The following is a 19,278-nucleotide window of genomic DNA, read 5'->3' on the forward strand; positions in this document are numbered from 1 at the left end:
ATATTCTACCCTCGGCAAGCCTCGGGTTTTACTATATTTTGTGACCCTCGGGTAGAATATTCCTATCCTTCATAGCCACATATGAAAGAGTCTTATACGGCAGTAGGCATACCTGAACAGCGGCCGTTTGGAGGGTATACTTATTCAAGCGAAGTTCACTAAAAGTACCAAATTTTATTATAATTGTACCACCATCTACAAGCATTTTTGAAAAGAAATTGAAATTCATCATTGCGTTACAATGTTTCAATTTCAAAATACATTTATTGACAAAAATATGTTAAGTGTCAATAGGATTAGACATTAGGCATAGCCTATCTTAGTCTTCTCCTAGTGTTAAAGTATTGGAACTGGTACACACTGTCACCAAAACTGTCTGTTACATGTACAGTTTATGCTTTTATAATCATATGGATGTGTTATTTATTGATTTATTAATTAGCGAAAGAATCAATAATTTGAATTATAAATCAATAATTATACATGTAATTCAATTTTTACACATAAATTATAAGAAAAATCTAAGGTATTTGTCGGACTTTTAAAGGACAGTGTAGTTATATAAGTAATCCTTGTCATATGTCAACTTGGTGTATAATCTCACGATTCCTTTGTTACAAAATGGTGTTATCTAAGTAATGATGTTATAGGCTCTTGCGCGCGAGAGCACGTGACATTATGTCGTCACACTAGCAGACGACCAACAACATCCGCTTCCTGGCCTAATATCCGAACGAATTTTGTCAGACTAAAGGTATGTGGATAATTTTATTTTATTTATATCACTTAAGTTTATATTGGTTGGTGCCATTTCAAAAAAAATCCCCAAGAATATCGCGAATGTGTGTTTGGAAGAGAGGGTTGCAACTGTGTTCGTGTAATTAATTCATAATTTCAATAATATCTTTTTTTCTTAATCAACTGTTTAAAATATTGATAGAGCTATGCATGTCTAACAAGCAAATAAGAGTAATTACTTTGAAATATCGAAACGCGATAAAAAATAAATGTCCGTGCCTTTTTTTGTTATGCAGAGTTTCTGAATCTTTGTTTTGTTATATTTGAATCTGACAATTATTTGCATGTCTGTCTTGTTGGTTTTATAATTTACCATCTGACACATGCTTCTCCAGAAATCAATATTAAAATAAGATTTGAAAATAGTCACACTTTTTCATCGAATTGATTCTGCTTCAACTTCAAGTTATTAATCATATTGAGCGCAATAGCCCATCAGTTCAAAAACAGTGCTTTCATATATTTACATGACAAATTGTAAACCACACAAGCACAGAAAAGAGAAATCAACGATAAACACATGTCTATAAAAATCAGGGAAACATATTGAATAATTGTAAGGAATTACATATAGAAAAATAATTAATGCTTGATATTCTTGACAGAGTTCGTTTTTTTTCTATTGTCTCTCAAGTTGTTTTACCATGGCTGGTCCTATAATACATTTTGAGATATTTCTTCCTTAAATCAGCAAAAAGACATTTTGATAAAAAGAGAAACTCCTCGCTGTCATTTACATATAAACAAAACAGTATGAGTGACAAAATGTTCACTTGAAACGGAAAAGATCTTTAAGGGTTTTCGATTTGTGTCCATATCTGTTGTGAATGATTTTTAAAAAAAAAATGTGTTTTTTTGTTATCAAAACTATAATAGCTTAACTGGTAGGAACGATATGAAGGGACAGAGCTGACTTAAAAGTAGAAAGGGGAGTAATATCATCATTTAAATTATTTCAGTTTCTTGAAGTAGAAGGTAAAAAAATTGTATGTTGTAGAAAGTCGATAATAAGGAAAACACTTTGTGTTATTTCTTAAAGCATATTTATAATTTTCACCAACCGTTGGGTGGTAATAGATTTGAAAGAAATGATTTTTTCCATCTTTTGTAATTATTTACGCCAATGACGCAGCAATTCTTGTTTAAGCTATCTTCTTGCTTTAGTCTCTGGCTGGTGTATCATGTAATATTGACTTAATGTTTGTTCAAGGTCAGATCTGTCAAATTTTAAGCAAAACTGTTTATTTTCTTTGATCTAATCAAATTTTATATTATATTTTAAGTGATGTCGAAGTACAAAGAAATTACGCATTCTATTCGGAAAAAAAAAATTTATATTTCAATCTCTATATATATGTTGATCAGTGATTTCATTTTTAAAAGTGGTATCAAAAGCTTTCATTTGTGTAATGTTTTGAACTATGCAAATACCTGCTATTTACCCATTTTCCCCGACAGATGACCAAGACCGTATTAGTTGTTGGTGCCGGTGTGGCCGGATTGGCAGCGGTCAAGCAATGTCTGGACGAAGGGATGGAACCAATATGTTTCGAGAAGGACACAGACATTGGTGGACTGTGGAACTACCATGCTTGGTCCAAAGATGGCGACCCGAGCTTGTACAATTCTTGCTGCATCAATACGAGTAAGGAAATGACCTGCTACAGTGATTTTCCAATCCCTAAAGACTTCCCTAACTTCATGGCACATAGACACTTTAAAAAATATCTCAAACTCTACGCAGACAAATTCAACGTAATGGAGCGAATAAATTTCAGTCACGTGGTAGAAAAGATCGAAAAGGCTGACGATTTCGAAGACACCGGAAGTTGGGTGACATCTGTAAAGAATTTGACCAATGGCAAGATTCGAAAAGTGAAGACAGACTTTGTTATTGTATGCAATGGACACCTCAGCATTCCAAACGTGCCAAGGTTCGCGGGACTGGACAAGTTTAAGGGCAAGGTCATACACACCCACGACTATAAGGACTACAGAGGATTCGAAGGCAAGAGGGTACTGGTTGTCGGTATTGGAAATTCTGGGTCGGACGTCGCCTGCGAGTTGAGTCGTCATGCTGAGCACGTATGTACGACAATATAAAATCTCATATTCCCAAGCTTACCACTGCTTATGCCCATTTCATCACCAAATTTACGAATCAAATATATGCCTCTGTGAAACCATAAAGTTTTAATGGTCTTATCATATGGCTTTCTTTAATCCAAAATGGTTGTATTATTAGTAAATTAAAGTTATATGTGCCGTAAGTTTCATGCTTACGAATCAAAGGGGGCTTTTAATATGTTATTTGCCACCAAAAGTTTACATCTTAAGATTTACAATACTTACAAATTGCACAGGTTTAATTCTAGAAGTACAAATAAGAGCTGAAAATGGTTTTTGGCAATACTGACAAAAATCATAATGTCTACATCTATAGTGCAGTGAAATGAGTACATACAATCATACCATGAACCAAGTTGTGGTTAACAATTTTCGTATTTATTATTGTTAATTGTTTCATCTAAACTTACATAAAGCAAAATTATGATAATAATAATTTTAGAGTGCGTAAATTTTTGTTGTAAATAGTGTTTATAAGGCATTAAAGATATTTGTCTGTCCATTGGAATGATTTTCACAGCTTAATTCATCAAATCTTATGGTTTTCAATATATTACTGAAGAAAATATAGCATGTCAATGTTTCGCGCAGTTACGCCATATACAATTCAAAAGTATGTTCGACAACAACGTTAGTATTCTCGTTTTTATATACTTTTTTCTTTATTTATATCTTACAGGTGTATGTTGCCAGTCGACGGGGAACCTATGTGATATCGAGAGCGGCCGAACATGGCGTCCCTTTTGATCATCTTGCCATCAACAGGTTTTCCCAGAGTCTTCCTTGGAGTCTCATGCGACCGGTCTTCTTCCATCGTATAAATCGTCGCTACAAACACTCGAACTATGGTCTCGCTCCAAACTTCTGCTTTGATGCCGGAGTGGTGACCATTAGTGATGACCTCCCAAACAGGATCCTGCTAGGAACCATCAATATCAAATGTAATGTCAAAGAGTTCACACAAGATGGCGCTGTTTTTGATGATGGGACTGTTCTAAAAGATATCGATGCCGTCATTCTTGCCACTGGATTCAACTTTGACTTTCCATTCCTTGACAATGAAATCATTAAGATTGACGGACATTATCCCTACCTTTACGAACTGATGTTTCCAACGGATCTAAATCCCTGTTCACTTGCTGTTGTTGGGTTAGTCCAACCCTTTGGAGCGCTTCCGCCAGTTCTAGAAATGCAGGCCCGATGCGTCGCAAGAGCGTTTGCAGGGAAGCTTCGGCTGCCAAGTCCTTCAAAACGTCTTTTAGACGTTGAAAAACGCAAAGCTTTTATCAAAGCAAAGTATGTCGATTCGCCTAGATACAACCTGCAAGTCTACTTCATCCAGTACCTGGACAGACTTGGTGCGATGATTGGATGTAAACCAGACCTGTGGAAACATTTCTTTGCCGATCCAAAATTTTGGTACAAACTGTATTTCGGTCCAGCTACCCCTGTACAGTGGAGGATAGACGGTCCCGGATCTTGGAAGGGGGCAAAGAGCGCTATTGAAAACGTTGAAGAACACACCTATTTTCCGATGAAGTCGAGACAGTCAGGTGAAGGAGAAATGGATGGACTCTACGACGGCTGGATTCTACTCTTCAAGAAGATTTGCTTGTTGATTCTTCTGTTCTACGTCGCTAAATACGTTATTACAAATGGTTATGTGACAGGCCTTGTGAAATTTTCTTAACAGATAGCCATATGGAGACAAGCTTGGCTCTACACCACATGAATCATTCTGCTTTGTCTTTGACTTTACAACAACATCCAACTCATATTTGATTTCAGGACTTGGTCCTATGTTGCTTTCAAAAACTTTAAACGAGATTCACAGGTCTTTTATCACCAGATAGCTCTACTTAATAGCGCTACTGCTTACAGCGCAATAAAGGTAGTGGACCAGTAGATGTCAGATGAGTGTTGCTGACGTTATCGGATTGTCAATGAAATGAAGCTGAATTTGTTACACATCCAATTTTATGACAAATGTTGGTTTTTATTATGAAACTTAGATTGATGAATCTAGTGAAATAAAGTGTATTCCCAATTGTTATTTTATGTTTTTTTTCACATTCAACATTAAAAAAAGACAATGGAAAACTAAAGAATGAAAAACACGAAAGGAAAAAAAGAAAGTAAACATAAGAAAAAACGGATACATACCAAAAATTTAAAATACCATTATATTTTGAAATATTTCTGATATGATAAATAATCAAAATACGCTATCAGTTAATGAAAAATATAACAGTAAATCTGATTTCTACCTTTTGCTGTAAAGAAAAGAAACATCCCCTGAAATATTGCGAAATCCCGAGCTAGTGTGGTACACTCCAATACACTGGTAAATGTTGACGGACAATGACAGGCAACGGCAATGCAAAGTCCTCGTTTTACATGGATTCTGAAGACTGTGAATACTAAAGCTTCCCAGAACTAATAGCATAAAGAAATAGAAATTGAGCTACACGTAACAGGTCAATTAGACCTACTTGCATGTTTTCTACACTTAAGTTTCACTTAATGATGTGTCAATGCAGTACCCGATGTTTGTCATTGTCTTGAGACTGGTCATCATTTTACATCTTCTCGGATGTCTAATGTTGTTTTCTCCCATACTTCACAGGGATATCCCGTGGTTGCTAGGGAAAAGATATATCTATCTTACACAGGGTGGTGTAAGACAGCTCACACGCGCTAGACAATAACGTGACGTCATCAATACATGCGGCGTAACTGCGGCGCGTATTGTAGATGACGTGATCAATTTTGAAGCATAACGACGTTCCTGCGATCATGGCGCGATGAAAAAGCTGGAAACCAAGTGGAATTGCATCATTTTTCTACTAAGTATGGGAGAAAAAAAATCAAATATGGGTCTGTGAAGAGTACAAGGATATCTCAACCCTCGTGAAAGATTTTGGCAGTCAACCCTCGGCAAGCCTCGGGTTGACCGGCCAAAATCTTTCACTCGGGTTGAGATATCCCTGTCCACTTCACAGACCCATGTAAGATTCTATTCGTCCATCTCTGTAAAAGGGTGTCGAATTCGTTAAATCCTAGAGTCACATGGGTCGGATGATGGGTATATATTAGGTCTCACATTTAATTAATGGCAACTAAAAATCTTCTGGTTTAAAGCAGGTTTTTAAGTTTGTTTTATGAAAGAACCTCAAGCATCAATTACACTGCAGGTAGAATTTTAGAATTGTGTCTGTCGCTCTATTGTAAGATATTTTAATAGGCGACTAAAGTTTTGAATCTTACTCTCGCAGCAGAAATATATTGAATTTCGGTTCTATGCCAAACAAATATTACAGATACGGATTCTTTTACAAAAACACATTCATGTCACTTTAAAAAGTTATTTTCAAAGACATTTTTAAAGAATTACACTGTCACACTGGACTTTCGTACACTAAATGATGAATAAATAACTTTGATTCTATTAGAAAAAAAATAAACCCTTCTAAAAAGATTAATTAAGTGGTCTCATGTGACAAAGCTAAGTCGACTGGCATATAATGTCACACGTACAAGGCACAGATGACACAGTGGTCATGTTTTTCTTAGGTAGCCATTCTCTACTAGATAGAAGGATATCCCGCATATGAATGAACTTGGTGCTTTGCGAGGAGATATGGTCCGAAAAATATTGTAAATATTGTAAATTATTTTAAAATCCGTCTTAAACATTCGAAATAGATCTCTTTCCTATCAGATGTTATATATAGGACATTTTAACTTTTGACATCTGATCCACACCAGACAATAGACTTAAATTGCAAACCATCAAGTACTTTGGTTTTAGATTCCAAATCTTCTCGCCTTTAAAGATTGGGCAACAGTTGCAAGTCTAGCATCATATCTTAAGCAGGCCACGACGAAATCCACATGTAGTGTTTTTTAATCATCAGTCTCGTGCTATCATATGTGAGACAAATGTTTTCAGCAAAAGTTTTAAAGCGTTTTAATGCTAAAATAGAACAGTACAAGGTTACGTTAACCAGGTCACTGTGACATGCTTCTTCAATTGCTTTATGAACTGAACTTCACAAACACATGACTTGCAGGCAAAAGTTCCAAAACATATCATTCCTACTTTAATTTTTAGTTTGTTTGACTTAAACAATGAATTTTTGAATTTTTATCTATTGACATTTGACCTCTGAAATTACCGTTAGCCCTAAAAAATCGAATTATGAATATAATACACTATGTAACTGATCCTAAGGTATCTTTATGCAATACGCTGTTTTACTGATTACACGAACACAAAGGGCAATCTGAATCGCACACCAATTAACAAAAGCAAGTAACATCAGCCAGATCAGCTGACGGTCACGGACTCGCATCAGGGATTGTTTTGGATATCATCCACATTATGTTTTAACCTGTAATCTACTTCGTATGTGTAATGGCAGTGACGAGGAGATACGTAGTTATATAATATAATCAATTATTTATTCATTTCTCACTAAACAATTTCTTTTAACTGACACATTACGGAACATTTCTAATATACAAAATCTATTGATTTCCTATGATTACAAATTATAGATATTTACATTTCGCTATATATTGCTATGATCGCAAACAAAAATAAATATTCGCGACAAATTGAAAAACTGCTGAAATATATATAGATTTATAACGACCAATGTGAGTCACCGTAGGGTGTGTGTAAATGGAATTAATCACATGTTTTTTCCATTGTGAATCTTGCATAGTAATGCCATACAAATACATACAATTCCGTATCATAGTCGGATGCACTGGATACGTCTACTTATGACACCTTTGCATCCAGTATTGCACTGATTGCGGGTTTGATTGAATGTCAATCATAATGGCGTTATATTAAGGTATAGGCCATTTTTACTTCTCAGAATTAGCATTGCTTCCGGTTCAGCTGGACGACTCGGGTCAAGAGTCAAACGGAAGTTACGCACAATCATCGGTACCACGACTTTCAACTGGGTCGTAGCAAACGCCTGTCCAATGCAATTTCTGAAATTAGAAGAAAAAAAATTATCCTAAATCTATTTACAAAACTATCTTAGATGGCTGAACTCGATAAAAGAATCATGTCGTCTTGTGAGCATAAAGTACAATTCTATTAACATTAAAAGTTGGTTAAAATTATCTTGGAGAGGAATTCGATTGTTGTCAATTAATGTTTGGCGAAGAGATGGTACACATACCTTGGGCCAAGTGAAAACGGGATAAAGTTACCAGAGCCAGCATTGGTTTTGGTGTTCTCTTCGGAGAATCGGTATGGATCAAACTCCTGAAAGAATACTCAGCATTAACTATAGATAAAGTGGTTACAATATATCGTACAAATGGTTATTCCTCCTTTGTATATTACAGAGTTAGATCCATTACAAGAAGTTCCGTCATTATTTTGTGGGCGCAATTCACGTTGTTTTCTCCGAAAAATGTGACGTTATTCTCGCAAACACATGACGTCACATTTAATATGAAAGGACAGATAACTCTGTAATATGCAATTACAGAATACAAGGAAAACAAAAACAAAGGTGAGCGCTTTAATAGAAAAAATATACGCAGAATACTTTATCTCTAAAGGATATTTCTGTACTATAGCCATAAGTGGACAGTCGGACAGTCACTTGAGTTCTGATAAAGGATGTCACAAAGATGTATCAACACTTTTTGGAGCAATGCAAGCATTCACCAAACTTTTGATGTCACTCATGTTAATGTGTTCATATATCTCATAAAAATATATAGCAGCCAAAATGTTATAAGCTCAAAGATTTTGAAACCGTTGAAACGTTCATTTAAAAGAAATGGGTTTCAACAATTTGACCTTTCAATGTTTGTAGAGTGTTTAATTCAAGTCATTTTGAAGTTTTTTTGTCCTCATTACCAAGGTCCCCGTCGGACAGTCGGGGCAAATTAGATCAAAACGTTTTCATCTTATGTCATTCCATGTCAATAATTACTGAAAATTGAACAATTAATACTTATAAATTTGTTTCCCTATATAAACCATATTAAACTTGACCCATCCCCAGGAAGACCTGTTCCATAAAATTAAGAAGTTTTAAAAAGGCCTTAATATCTTATTAAGAGCATTTGATTAACATCACCTTCGGAGTAGAGAAGAAGATTTTTAACATTTAAGTCAATTTGACACCTTTGAACTTGGACGCCTTTTGAAATCTTTGTTTCTCATTATATATATTTATCACCAAATATCATCAAAAAAATCTCTGTCCGATGATAAATTCCTACATTAAGCATATATCCAATTATAAACTTATTCCGAATTAACATATTACAGAGTTATCTGCACTTGCGGGTAGGTATTGATTGTGACGTCATGTGTTTGCGAGCGTAACGTCATACGTTTCGGAGAAAACGACGTGAATTGCGCTTACAAAACAATGACGTAACAATCGATACCTACTCGCAAGAGAGCTAACTCTGTAATATGCAAAGACTGAATATCCATCCAGACAACATGCTTTTTTTTGAAAATCAATCTTACTTCTGGATTGCTCCAAACATCCGGATTCCTATGAAGAGCAAATAGCGACACAGCCATTCTCATTCCTGCCAAAAAAGTAATGATGAGATTAGACACTATCTCATAAGAGCATTCTATGTCCCTAATGTTTTAAGTTAGACCTTTTTATTTCCCAGGTATTAGGAAGTTAAATTGTAATATCATACAATTAGTTTTTATTCAAATACAGAAGGGACTGGAGTTCCGATACATATTCTCAAACGTTCTCAATAATAATATAAACCCTACTGATTCATAACTGTTTATCGTCTAAAGAATTGGCATCGTATCAATCGACCACTGAAATGAAATCGTATCCTGACAGCGCATTTATAAACAATGTTTAAAAACGGACTTATCTTCGTTTTGTGACGCTCTGACACTATGACCCTGTTTCACGAACAATCTTAAGTGTAAGGAATTCCTTAACTTAAATTCACCTTATGAAAGCATTATAGAAGTTAAGGTAAACTTTCTTCCTTAATACCGGTAATGCTTTCCTATGGGGAATTTGAAGTTAAAGAATTCCTTAAATTTTAGGACTGTTCCTGAAACTCGGCCCAGACCATGTGTAATCACAGGTAACACACGCAGAGGATCTATATAGGTCACCTTTGGGTATGATGCGGCCATCAGGTAGGGTAATATTCTTTTCTGCACACCTTGACACGTTCGGTACAGGTGGAAACAATCTCTGACTTTCTTTGATACAACTAAACGTGAACGATAATTTGTGGATATCTTCCCTACAACGAAAAATTAACACTGCAAACATCAAATTTAAATAATTTCGTTTTCAAATGGCTTAGATAAAACGTAAATATTATTAACGTCAGTTTTATGTTTGAATCCTTTGTAATTAAAATTAGTTTTTAATATTTCCACTTTCGTGCCATTACTTTAATTGAACAAATGTAATTATTCCGTCTTTGCATATTACAGATTTAGCTCCCTTGTGGGTAGGCATCCATTGTGATGTCATCATTTTGTGTGCAAAATTTAGCCGTTTTCTTCGAAAAGTATGACCTCACCCTAATTACCTACCCGCACGGGTAGATAACTCTGTAATATACAACTACAGAATTTTTGCTGAATAGGTAGAAGGAACTAAAAAACTGTTAGTTGGGCTTCGTTTTTATTGCATTCTTAATTGCTTAGTTGGTAACTATAACTTGCAGAACCTACGATTATTCTTTTAATTAACTTTAAATTAGTATATCTAAGATGTAACTGTACCACGTAAGGTCGGTATTGTCGCCCCACTCCCGCTGAACCTCCTCCCGACACTGATCCTGATACTCGGGGTGTAAGGCCAGATTATACAGACACCATGACAATGTACTGGCTGTGGAGTCATGTCCAGCAAACATAAACGTGTCCACCTCGTCTCGGATCTCCTGTTCACTCAGACCACACCCGTCAGAGTCCTGGGTCAAATTAAAATCCAATCACGTAAATAGAGGATCTTACATGGGTGGATATGTAATGTGAAATTTATCAAACGAGTTCAATAATTTGGTCGAACCTCTAGGTGAGTGGCATATCAAATTATTTAACGAGTTTGGTAAATTTTATATCACATAGTCACAAGTGTAAGATTCTATTGATTTCATAATTAATTAATAGCAATATAAGTATAACTTTTAATTTCGTCTCTCTATAAAACAGAAGAAATCTGGCTCGGATGTGATGGTTTTTCCGTCTACTGAGACAATCCTGCAGCGTCATAATATATTATGACGTCAAAACTACCTGTGACGTCATAATAGTATTACGATATTTATGACATGGCCGTATGACATAGCTGGACGGGTCAGTTATGTGATAAACAGCGACACTAAAACACTAAAATTATGGAATCGGGTTACTTTTAATAATTGTTTTTCTTTCATTTCACTCAGGTTTTAGTGGAAAACTGGATTTGGATGATAGTCATGGCGGGGGGTTAATCCTGTAACGCTTATCATCATCAGACTCTGCAGAAGCTTACCAGATTGAAGCACGATATACAAACTCTACTTAAGGAGGCAACTTACCAGATTACAGGCGATATATTGACGCTGTTTAAGGAAGCAACTTACCAGATTACAGAATGATAGGCGATATATTGACGCTGTTTAAGGAAGCAACTTACCAGATTACAGAATGATATACAAACTCTGAAGCAACTTACCAGATTACAGGATGATATATTGACGCTGTTTAAGGAAGCAACTTACCAGATTACAGCACGATATACAAACTCTGAAGCAGCTTACCGATTACAGGATGAGATATTGACTCTATTTAAGGAGGCAACTTACCAGATTGCATGGCTATATATTGACGCTGTTTAAGGAAGCAGTTTACCAGATTACAGGATGATATGCTGACTCTATTTAAGGAGGCAGCTTACCAGATTACAGGGCGATATACAAACTCTGAAGAAGCTTACCAGATTACAGGGCGATATACAAACTCTGAAGAAGCTTACCAGATTACAGGGCGATATACAAACTCTGAAGAAGCTTACCAGATTACAGGGCGGTATATTGACGCTGTTTAAGGAAGCAGGTTACTAGAGTACATGATCGTGACTTTGCATGATCTAAATGTGACCTTGACCTGAGTGTCGATAAAGCAAACGACGCTTTTTCTTATTATTAGAATTGCAAGATAAAACAATAGCCGACCACAGACAATTTATCTATCATCGGAATTTTACGTACTTATAAGACAACACAGTCAATAAAACACACTCTTCTAGTTTTTCTGCACCTGAAGCATTTTAACGTCGTGACTAAAATGTAATTAAGGGTACATAATTCATCGGATGACTTACCTTTGCTGAGAGCAATATGTCGAGAAAGTCGATATTACGTGAGCCGGGCTTCTCCTTCTCCAAAAGTTTCCTTCTCTCTCCTATCAACATGTTCGAGTGATCGTGTATTGTATCACAGGCGTATTTAAATTTCCGTCTATAAGGAGTTAACATTGAAAAGAAAAGGTCATGTGTTGGATTGACAATTAAATTATATTCAAACGTAGCTTTAACAGAACAGATGTTTATATCAATCATCATAACACATTTCTAACGATACTTCATGCCGAAATAAAAGCCCGAGATAAATGGTTGATTTGGGTTCTTTTCAATGTTGGGGTAGCTCCCATAAACATGCTAAGGGCAGCATTTAGGGTTACAAGAAGTATGCGCAGTTATGAGACATACTATTTTTATTGGTATTCTTTCGCACTTACCTGAATTAAGGCAAGAGGTGTTATTTTCTGGTAATAAAGATAATTTAAGGAATATTTACCCATTATCAGACAAAGAGTATAAAAATCCGTAATGGTGAATTGGGTTCATAATCCTCTTGATGATAAGGTCGGACACGTCATAGACGCACTGGATGTAAGCGGGGCGCACCCTGGCGAGAGCAGAAAGATTTAGATAAAGCGATTTGGCCATAAAGTGACAATTTTTTAAAACGCATGATACTAAACCAGTGAAGAACCAAGGCTACACCAATTCGATTTCCCGTTCGTCGGCAACAACAGTAAAATCCAATTTGAACTTTCTAATATTTTTGCCGGTGGAATCTGACGAACCAGGCAAGTTCTGTGGTGTTTATCTTTTATTATAAATAGTGTAATATATTTTAATGAAATTATTCAGAAGATGAGGGTGAGTGTAGTAATAAAGTAATAACGGTAAGCTAATATCTTTTGGGACTCTACAAAATTGTCAAATTTGTTTTATTTACTCATTAAATCAAAAGCCGTTTCGGTTTAGGTATGTACATTTGAGTATTGCGAACGGGGTAATTACCGAAAAGATGCCTTTAAACCATGGAATGGATACAAAAATAGTTTAGCATCTTACCACATTGTACTAAGCAAACAAAGGGGGCAATAAAAATGAAATGGACAAAATGGTCAATTTAGTTTGATTTTTTCATTCTGATTGTCTTTATAATTTACGATTTCATACCTATGCAACCAACCAACATCAAAATGTGTTCTAAACCATTTAGAAAATAAAACTAAAGATAAATTTACGTATTTTATAATCATGATACAAATTTTCACCTATATATGCCGAAGGATTTAAGCTGAGATTATCGCGTTTAAAAAACAAACCATTTTCTCACTGGAGAACTGCAGTTGGTGGGTTGTATCGGTAAATGAATTTTGCGTAGCGTTCTGGCAACAGCCAGGAAAATTCTTCAATGTCTTCAATGACTACACATTTTTCCGTCTTTTATAATTTCAAAAACCTGAAATTCGAAGAACTTTAAATCGAATAGGACTGGTCTAAGCAAAATCATCTCTTCATATATTTCTTCTGTTTTCTGTATTTCCGTTATCACATTTATTATAAATATATTAATAGTATACTGAACAAATACGTACGTTTCTAGCTGGCAGTTGCTTTGGTGACCAAACAGACATTTCATCATGCTATCCAATGTCAGCAGACTCATGTGATGAAATGTTTCCACACATCCTGGATTCTCCCGCCATTTTTGCTATCAATAAAACAAAGAATATATAGTGTAATCATATCTGTGGTTCAACACCCTTTCTATCACTTTCGTTTGAATCCAAATTATATACCTATATTTAGAGGATGGGTATGGTGCAAGGTTTGGAAGTATGGTACATCCTAATGTATTCTAAGTGCTTTGATGGCTCATTTTAGCAGTAGTTTAAAATAATTGATAAGACGATTCAATACTTCTCAATGATACAGTATATGGCGTAAAGCTGGTACCCACCACTAAAACTTTTGTAGATTCATTGAATATCTTAACGTAGTGTTTCAGGATGTCCATATGAAAAGCTGGAGTGAGCATGCGTCGATTGCGGTCCCACTTTCGCCCGCCCGCTAGGAGCAACCCATCACCTGGAACACCAGCGTCGTTTTACGGTTAGAAGTATGTAGATTTGAAAAAAGGCGGGATGTGTAGTAAAAAATAGATAGAGTAATAATAAAGTAGTAATCAATATAGTGATAAAGTACCCGACGTGTTTGCATAGCACTTATTCGAACTTAAACAATAAAGTTGCATTCAGATTATGCAATTATATTGTATATAAATAGACAAATTGCCAAACAAATACCCATTGTCAGGATAACAGAGAACCAAGCAAAATTTACAGACGACATTTGTATAGCTAAAACGAGGTTTTTACACAGGGAATTCCAACAACCTCTAAAGGGACAATTCATTGAAACAAAGCATTACAAAGCAAAAAAAAAAAGAGTTTAACAAATGTTTCACGTACATAAAACGAAAAGTATTGACGAATTCCAAGGCATTATTTACGATTTTAGTCGATATTTAATAGACATTGGTAATGGTATAGCTAGGTGATTAAACGGGTCCTTTGTATGTAACACCTGTACCAACGCTTGGTTCAGTGCAAGTCGTCTGAGAGTTGACAATTGCATTTTTTTTATTTAAGAATAAGTTACTTTTCAGACAATTTCACGTATCCTAAACGGTAGATACAATACCGTGATGGTAAAAGTAGTAAAAGTGATTTTGGTAGTGACAAAGATCCCCTTACTCCATTGATGTGACTAAGAGTTCAGGTTACAAAACTTAGCTACCACACGCAGGTATAAGGTGAAAACATAAATTTTTAAGCATTGCAATGATGAGAGTAAGCATTTGCGTACCAATACTCAGACATTATTCTATCTTAATGCCAAATTCCAATGCAAGCTTGGACACGGCGAAAGCAATCATCAAACATATGTTAAATAATCACGGTGACCCAGGCATTTGGGATCACTACTTTAAATTATTACAATTTGGTAGTTCGTTATCAAGAAAAACTATATACTACGTATACCTTAAAAAGTATTATCTAGAAATACATGATGTAAACAGTTGACCTCTGAAATCAACAGATTAACCAGAAGATATTATTTGGTTTCTGTAAATATCTCTACGGTACATACCAATCCACGGTCGCATTAAGGCGTAGGAAAATTCATCCTTTGGATCTGTAATGTTAAACATTCAAATGTATGGCCCATGCATACCTATAAAAGTAATAAGTCAAAAGGAAAAACAAATTCTATAAAAGAGTACAATCTTAGATACCAAGATTTCAATTTTTGTTATTTGAATAATGAATCAACTACATGGACCACAATATCTCAATAACATAGTGAATTTCAACCAATATAAGGCATATAGTACCAGATGTTGCGAAAGTGCGAGCGTCATCTACAACACAGTCACACAAATCTACATTGTACGTAAAAATCCGCGTTGTTGAAAATAGAAGGTATAATAGCTGTATGCATCATAGGGGTCCTCTCTGCTGAGAGGTCATTTTTTCCTATAACTATTTTTTTCTAATAAAATCATATTTTGAAATATTCATAATGCAACTTGTTATAAATAGAAACATTTATTCTTTTTAAAAAATCACAAAATCTCTTTGATCATGCCGGGACTTCGACGAGAATAAAACCTCAACAAAAGAAAAAAAACTTAATTTGTACACTTTTGTAGAATTCACAACGATATAATGTTCATCTGCATAAAGTAAATATTAATTAAGCATATTTTGTTTTATTGAACTACCAAACTAACTGACTACAATGGAACAGGGTATTGAACATGTATGGATGGATTCAATGGGCCATGACATTAAAGAGATTTAGAATCAAATAAAATTAGAAGGGGGTCCGGGGCAGTGTTCCCCGGGGCATAATTGAAATTCTAGATTTCAAATGGTACCATTTGGTTGCTTTTGGCAGTCTTTGCGTGATCTACCTTGATACAAAATAGGTAACAGCCAGGAATTATATCAGTTTAAGCAACATATAATATAAGCAACACATAATATTAATACTAATTAATGTCCAATTCTTTTATAGACACGTAGTTGAGTACGTTTTGAATTAAAATAGAATTGAGGTTAATGTATTGCATACCCTGTTCGAAACTGTTAGATTTTGTTTCCGGTATATCAACCGGGGATAAAAACGTTAATTATTGGTTTTGTAGAAAAAATGTATAAATATTCACTGATCATTTACACAGTCATAATGTTGGATACATTACCTGATCCGGAGAACACATGTTTGACAATAGTTGGGTGAGCCATGTTTAAGTAGGCATCAAGAGGACCCATCCAAACTGGAAATACTCCCTTGTAAATGGCACCATAGTCGGCAGTTCTTAGAAGTCCGTCCAAGTCCCCGGAAACCTTTTAGAATTAGACAAACATGTCATCTTATAAAATCAAGCTTTACGAAAGCGTGTGTGGCGAAAATCATTATAAGCCAGTTCTAGACTTATAGGGATGTCGGGAAAGTTTTGAAATCTGCATTAGCTAGCCCCGTTTAGGTAGTGTTCACCTGTCCCTGTATCCTCCATAGCTAGACTATCTCATAATAAAACTGAAGACAGCTCAGAGGCAAAAATCTGAACCAATCACAAACTAGAAAAACTTTCCTGTGAAGACTACAGAGAGAGAGCGACGCCCAACTTCAAGGCTACACGTCAACCACAGTGTACCGTTATACTGCCCTTTTGATGTGCATCAAAGGACTAAATTACCTGTTTTGTTCTGTTGCCTCCGATTTTACTAGGAGATAGTCCAGTGATGTAGAGATCGTAAGTGATCGGAACCCCTGGAGTATCGAGGATGCCTCCATAGGAACCAATCAGAGGATTCAAACTATGCTACCCTATTAGAATGATATGCAACTCAGATTGAAAACATAGTATGCAACCTTGTCCAAAAAATGGTACTATTTTTTGACGAAGAAAATGCTTCCTCGATACTCTAGGGTGGATATAACGTCAGTATCGAGGATGACAATATAAGGCTACAGTTTTCTAGAATATACACAAACCCATCAGGTATGGATATGTTATGTTTCAACACTGGTTCCATACTTACCTCCCTCATATTGCCGTACAGCCAGTGCGGTTTCGGCCCAGGGAATTCCCTGAATGATTTTGTCAGTTCATACTTTCTTTTTACAAGTTGAAGAATTTTCAAAAGTATCAGAGTGCCGATAAATATTGGTGACAGCTGAAGTACGATTGTAGAGAGCGCCGCCATGATATTTACAATGAGAGGACCATGAGATGATAACGATACTACAGGGACAGGTAAAGATAAAAGAGCTGGTCAGTGAGATAGTTGGTCACTATATATACATGTATAGTGGTCACTAGTGGTCAGTCATCACATGTCATATCATATGGTCATACCCAGCTTAGTGCAGTGCGGTCTATACACACATAATCCCCTTTTAATGCTAATCAAGATTACATGGCATAAAAGGGGCTGGATATGTGTGTAGTCGACTGTGGTAAAAAGTCAAAACCTTTCGCAGTGTCCATAAACTCTTTCGAAGCTTCATTTATTCACGCCACTTAGATTTCGCCTGATAATTATTGATACTATATTATCGCAGTTATTTCTAATTACTGTATGAAAATTCGAAGTAACCCTTACTTACATATTAATCAATGACATGCCTTACTCTTCATCAATATTTTGTCGTTGAGTAATTGAATAATACACTATGGCGTTACCAGGTGTTGTTATTTTAGATTCTACCGGGCGGTATAACATCATATTGACCGAATCAAAGTTTCTAAGATTCATATAAAATATGATGATTGCTTCAAAATTTGATTTGCTAAATAACAAATAAATGTACAAACAAAGTCCCATGTACATTGCCCCAAGTGCTCAAAGTCGAGATATTCCGGTATCGTTGATGCCAAAAACGCAATATTAACTCTGACGTGATATATCAATATTAAATAGTGTTTCTAAAAATGGGAACACAACTGCATAAAATATCGAGATCCGCGTGATGATGAAATAGCCAATGAGAACAGTGGAAAATTAAAGAATACATATGATTGGTTAATACTGTATTCGCGAAAACTTCCGAAACATAAACTAGACTAAAAAAAACAAAAAAACAAGCAAACAAACAAATAAAACAAAACACAACACACAAAAATAACAATATAAAACAAAACACAACACACAAAAATAACAATGAATAAAAAAACGAGTAAGTTTTTTTATTCCAGTCGATTTGAATTTTCCTCTATAAAAATTATGTTTCTGGCCATAGTACACATCAAGATATATATATGACCTTAGTACTGTCTACGTTCAGTAGGTTCTTGTAAACTTGAAAGGTACTCCTAACCGTGGAGAGTTCATGGTCCATTATAATGAATATTTTTATTATTAACGAAATGAGATAAAATATTAGTTAATGAATTATGAAATAAAATAAATATATGTAATGGACGGTTATTATAATTATAAGTTCGTGTATTTCCTGTTTAAAGAACAGGAAATCTCTATATAAACTAATATTGATATTTCAAGCTTATACATTAATGGAATTTATTGATTATGTTTTGTGATGCTCATGAGCGACTTAAAACATGTTTGTTGTCTGTTACCGAAGTGGCAATAAACTGAAGAGGAAAACAAATAATACTTACTGCATGTAGTGTAGGCTATAGATGGATATTAAACTCCTACATCAGAATACAGTACATGAGTCTTGTTGCAGACCGGCGACAAGGTGGTCAGCTTCATCGTACTCGTACAGCTTTACTTCAATGCAATGTTAAATGGTATTGGGTCGTTAAAGTCTTTCTGCAACTCCTAATTGGTCAGAATGATATGCAACTAACAACAAGCCAGATTTATATTATAATTATTATTTGCTTCTTTTTTTATTAGTGATTTTTGGTCGTAATGAGCCGTTTGACCGAAAAGTGATATGCAACTGATGACAATCCGGATTCCGGATTTTTAAG

The 19,278-nt window shown here is 35.3% G+C and overlaps 2 protein-coding genes across 2 annotated transcripts; one reads left to right on the forward strand and one right to left on the reverse strand.

Annotated features, from left to right (window-relative positions):
- Positions 1-676: 676 nt before the first annotated feature.
- On the forward strand, positions 677-4,973 carry LOC138319923 (dimethylaniline monooxygenase [N-oxide-forming] 2-like). Its single transcript, XM_069263037.1, has 3 exons — positions 677-754; positions 2,257-2,883; positions 3,605-4,973. The coding sequence occupies exons 2-3, from the start codon at positions 2,257-2,259 to the stop codon at positions 4,613-4,615; spliced, it is 1,638 nt and encodes a 545-aa protein (XP_069119138.1). The 5' UTR covers positions 677-754; the 3' UTR covers positions 4,616-4,973.
- Positions 4,974-6,687: 1,714 nt separating this feature from the next.
- Positions 6,688-17,662, reverse strand: LOC138317573 (cytochrome P450 4F12-like). The gene is made up of 12 exons (XM_069259340.1): positions 17,375-17,662; positions 16,531-16,675; positions 15,414-15,458; positions 14,221-14,348; positions 13,856-13,971; positions 12,760-12,870; positions 12,285-12,420; positions 10,700-10,890; positions 10,076-10,209; positions 9,446-9,510; positions 8,130-8,215; positions 6,688-7,935 (listed from the first exon to the last, which is right to left on the reverse strand). Exons 1-12 carry the CDS (start codon positions 17,537-17,539, stop codon positions 7,770-7,772), a joined length of 1,488 nt encoding a protein of 495 aa, XP_069115441.1. The 5' UTR covers positions 17,540-17,662; the 3' UTR covers positions 6,688-7,769.
- Between the last annotated feature and the right edge of the window lie 1,616 nt (positions 17,663-19,278).

This window comes from Argopecten irradians, chromosome 3 (assembly GCF_041381155.1).
Source record: "Argopecten irradians isolate NY chromosome 3, Ai_NY, whole genome shotgun sequence".
Classification (NCBI taxonomy): domain Eukaryota; kingdom Metazoa; phylum Mollusca; class Bivalvia; order Pectinida; family Pectinidae; genus Argopecten; species Argopecten irradians.

Coding starts and splice junctions, on each gene's coding strand:
- LOC138319923 (XM_069263037.1), top strand. CDS start 2,257: ATGACCAAGACCGTATTAGTTGTTGGTGCCGGTGTGGCCGGATTGGCA. Junction 2,884..3,604: donor TGAGTCGTCATGCTGAGCAC/GTATGTACGACA, acceptor TATATCTTACAG/GTGTATGTTGCCAGTCGACG.
- LOC138317573 (XM_069259340.1), bottom strand. CDS start 17,539: ATGGCGGCGCTCTCTACAATCGTACTTCAGCTGTCACCAATATTTATC. Junction 13,972..14,220: donor AATCTACAAAAGTTTTAGTG/GTGGGTACCAGC, acceptor TTTTATTGATAG/CAAAAATGGCGGGAGAATCC. Junction 12,871..13,855: donor AGCAACTGCCAGCTAGAAAC/GTACGTATTTGT, acceptor TGCTCTCGCCAG/GGTGCGCCCCGCTTACATCC.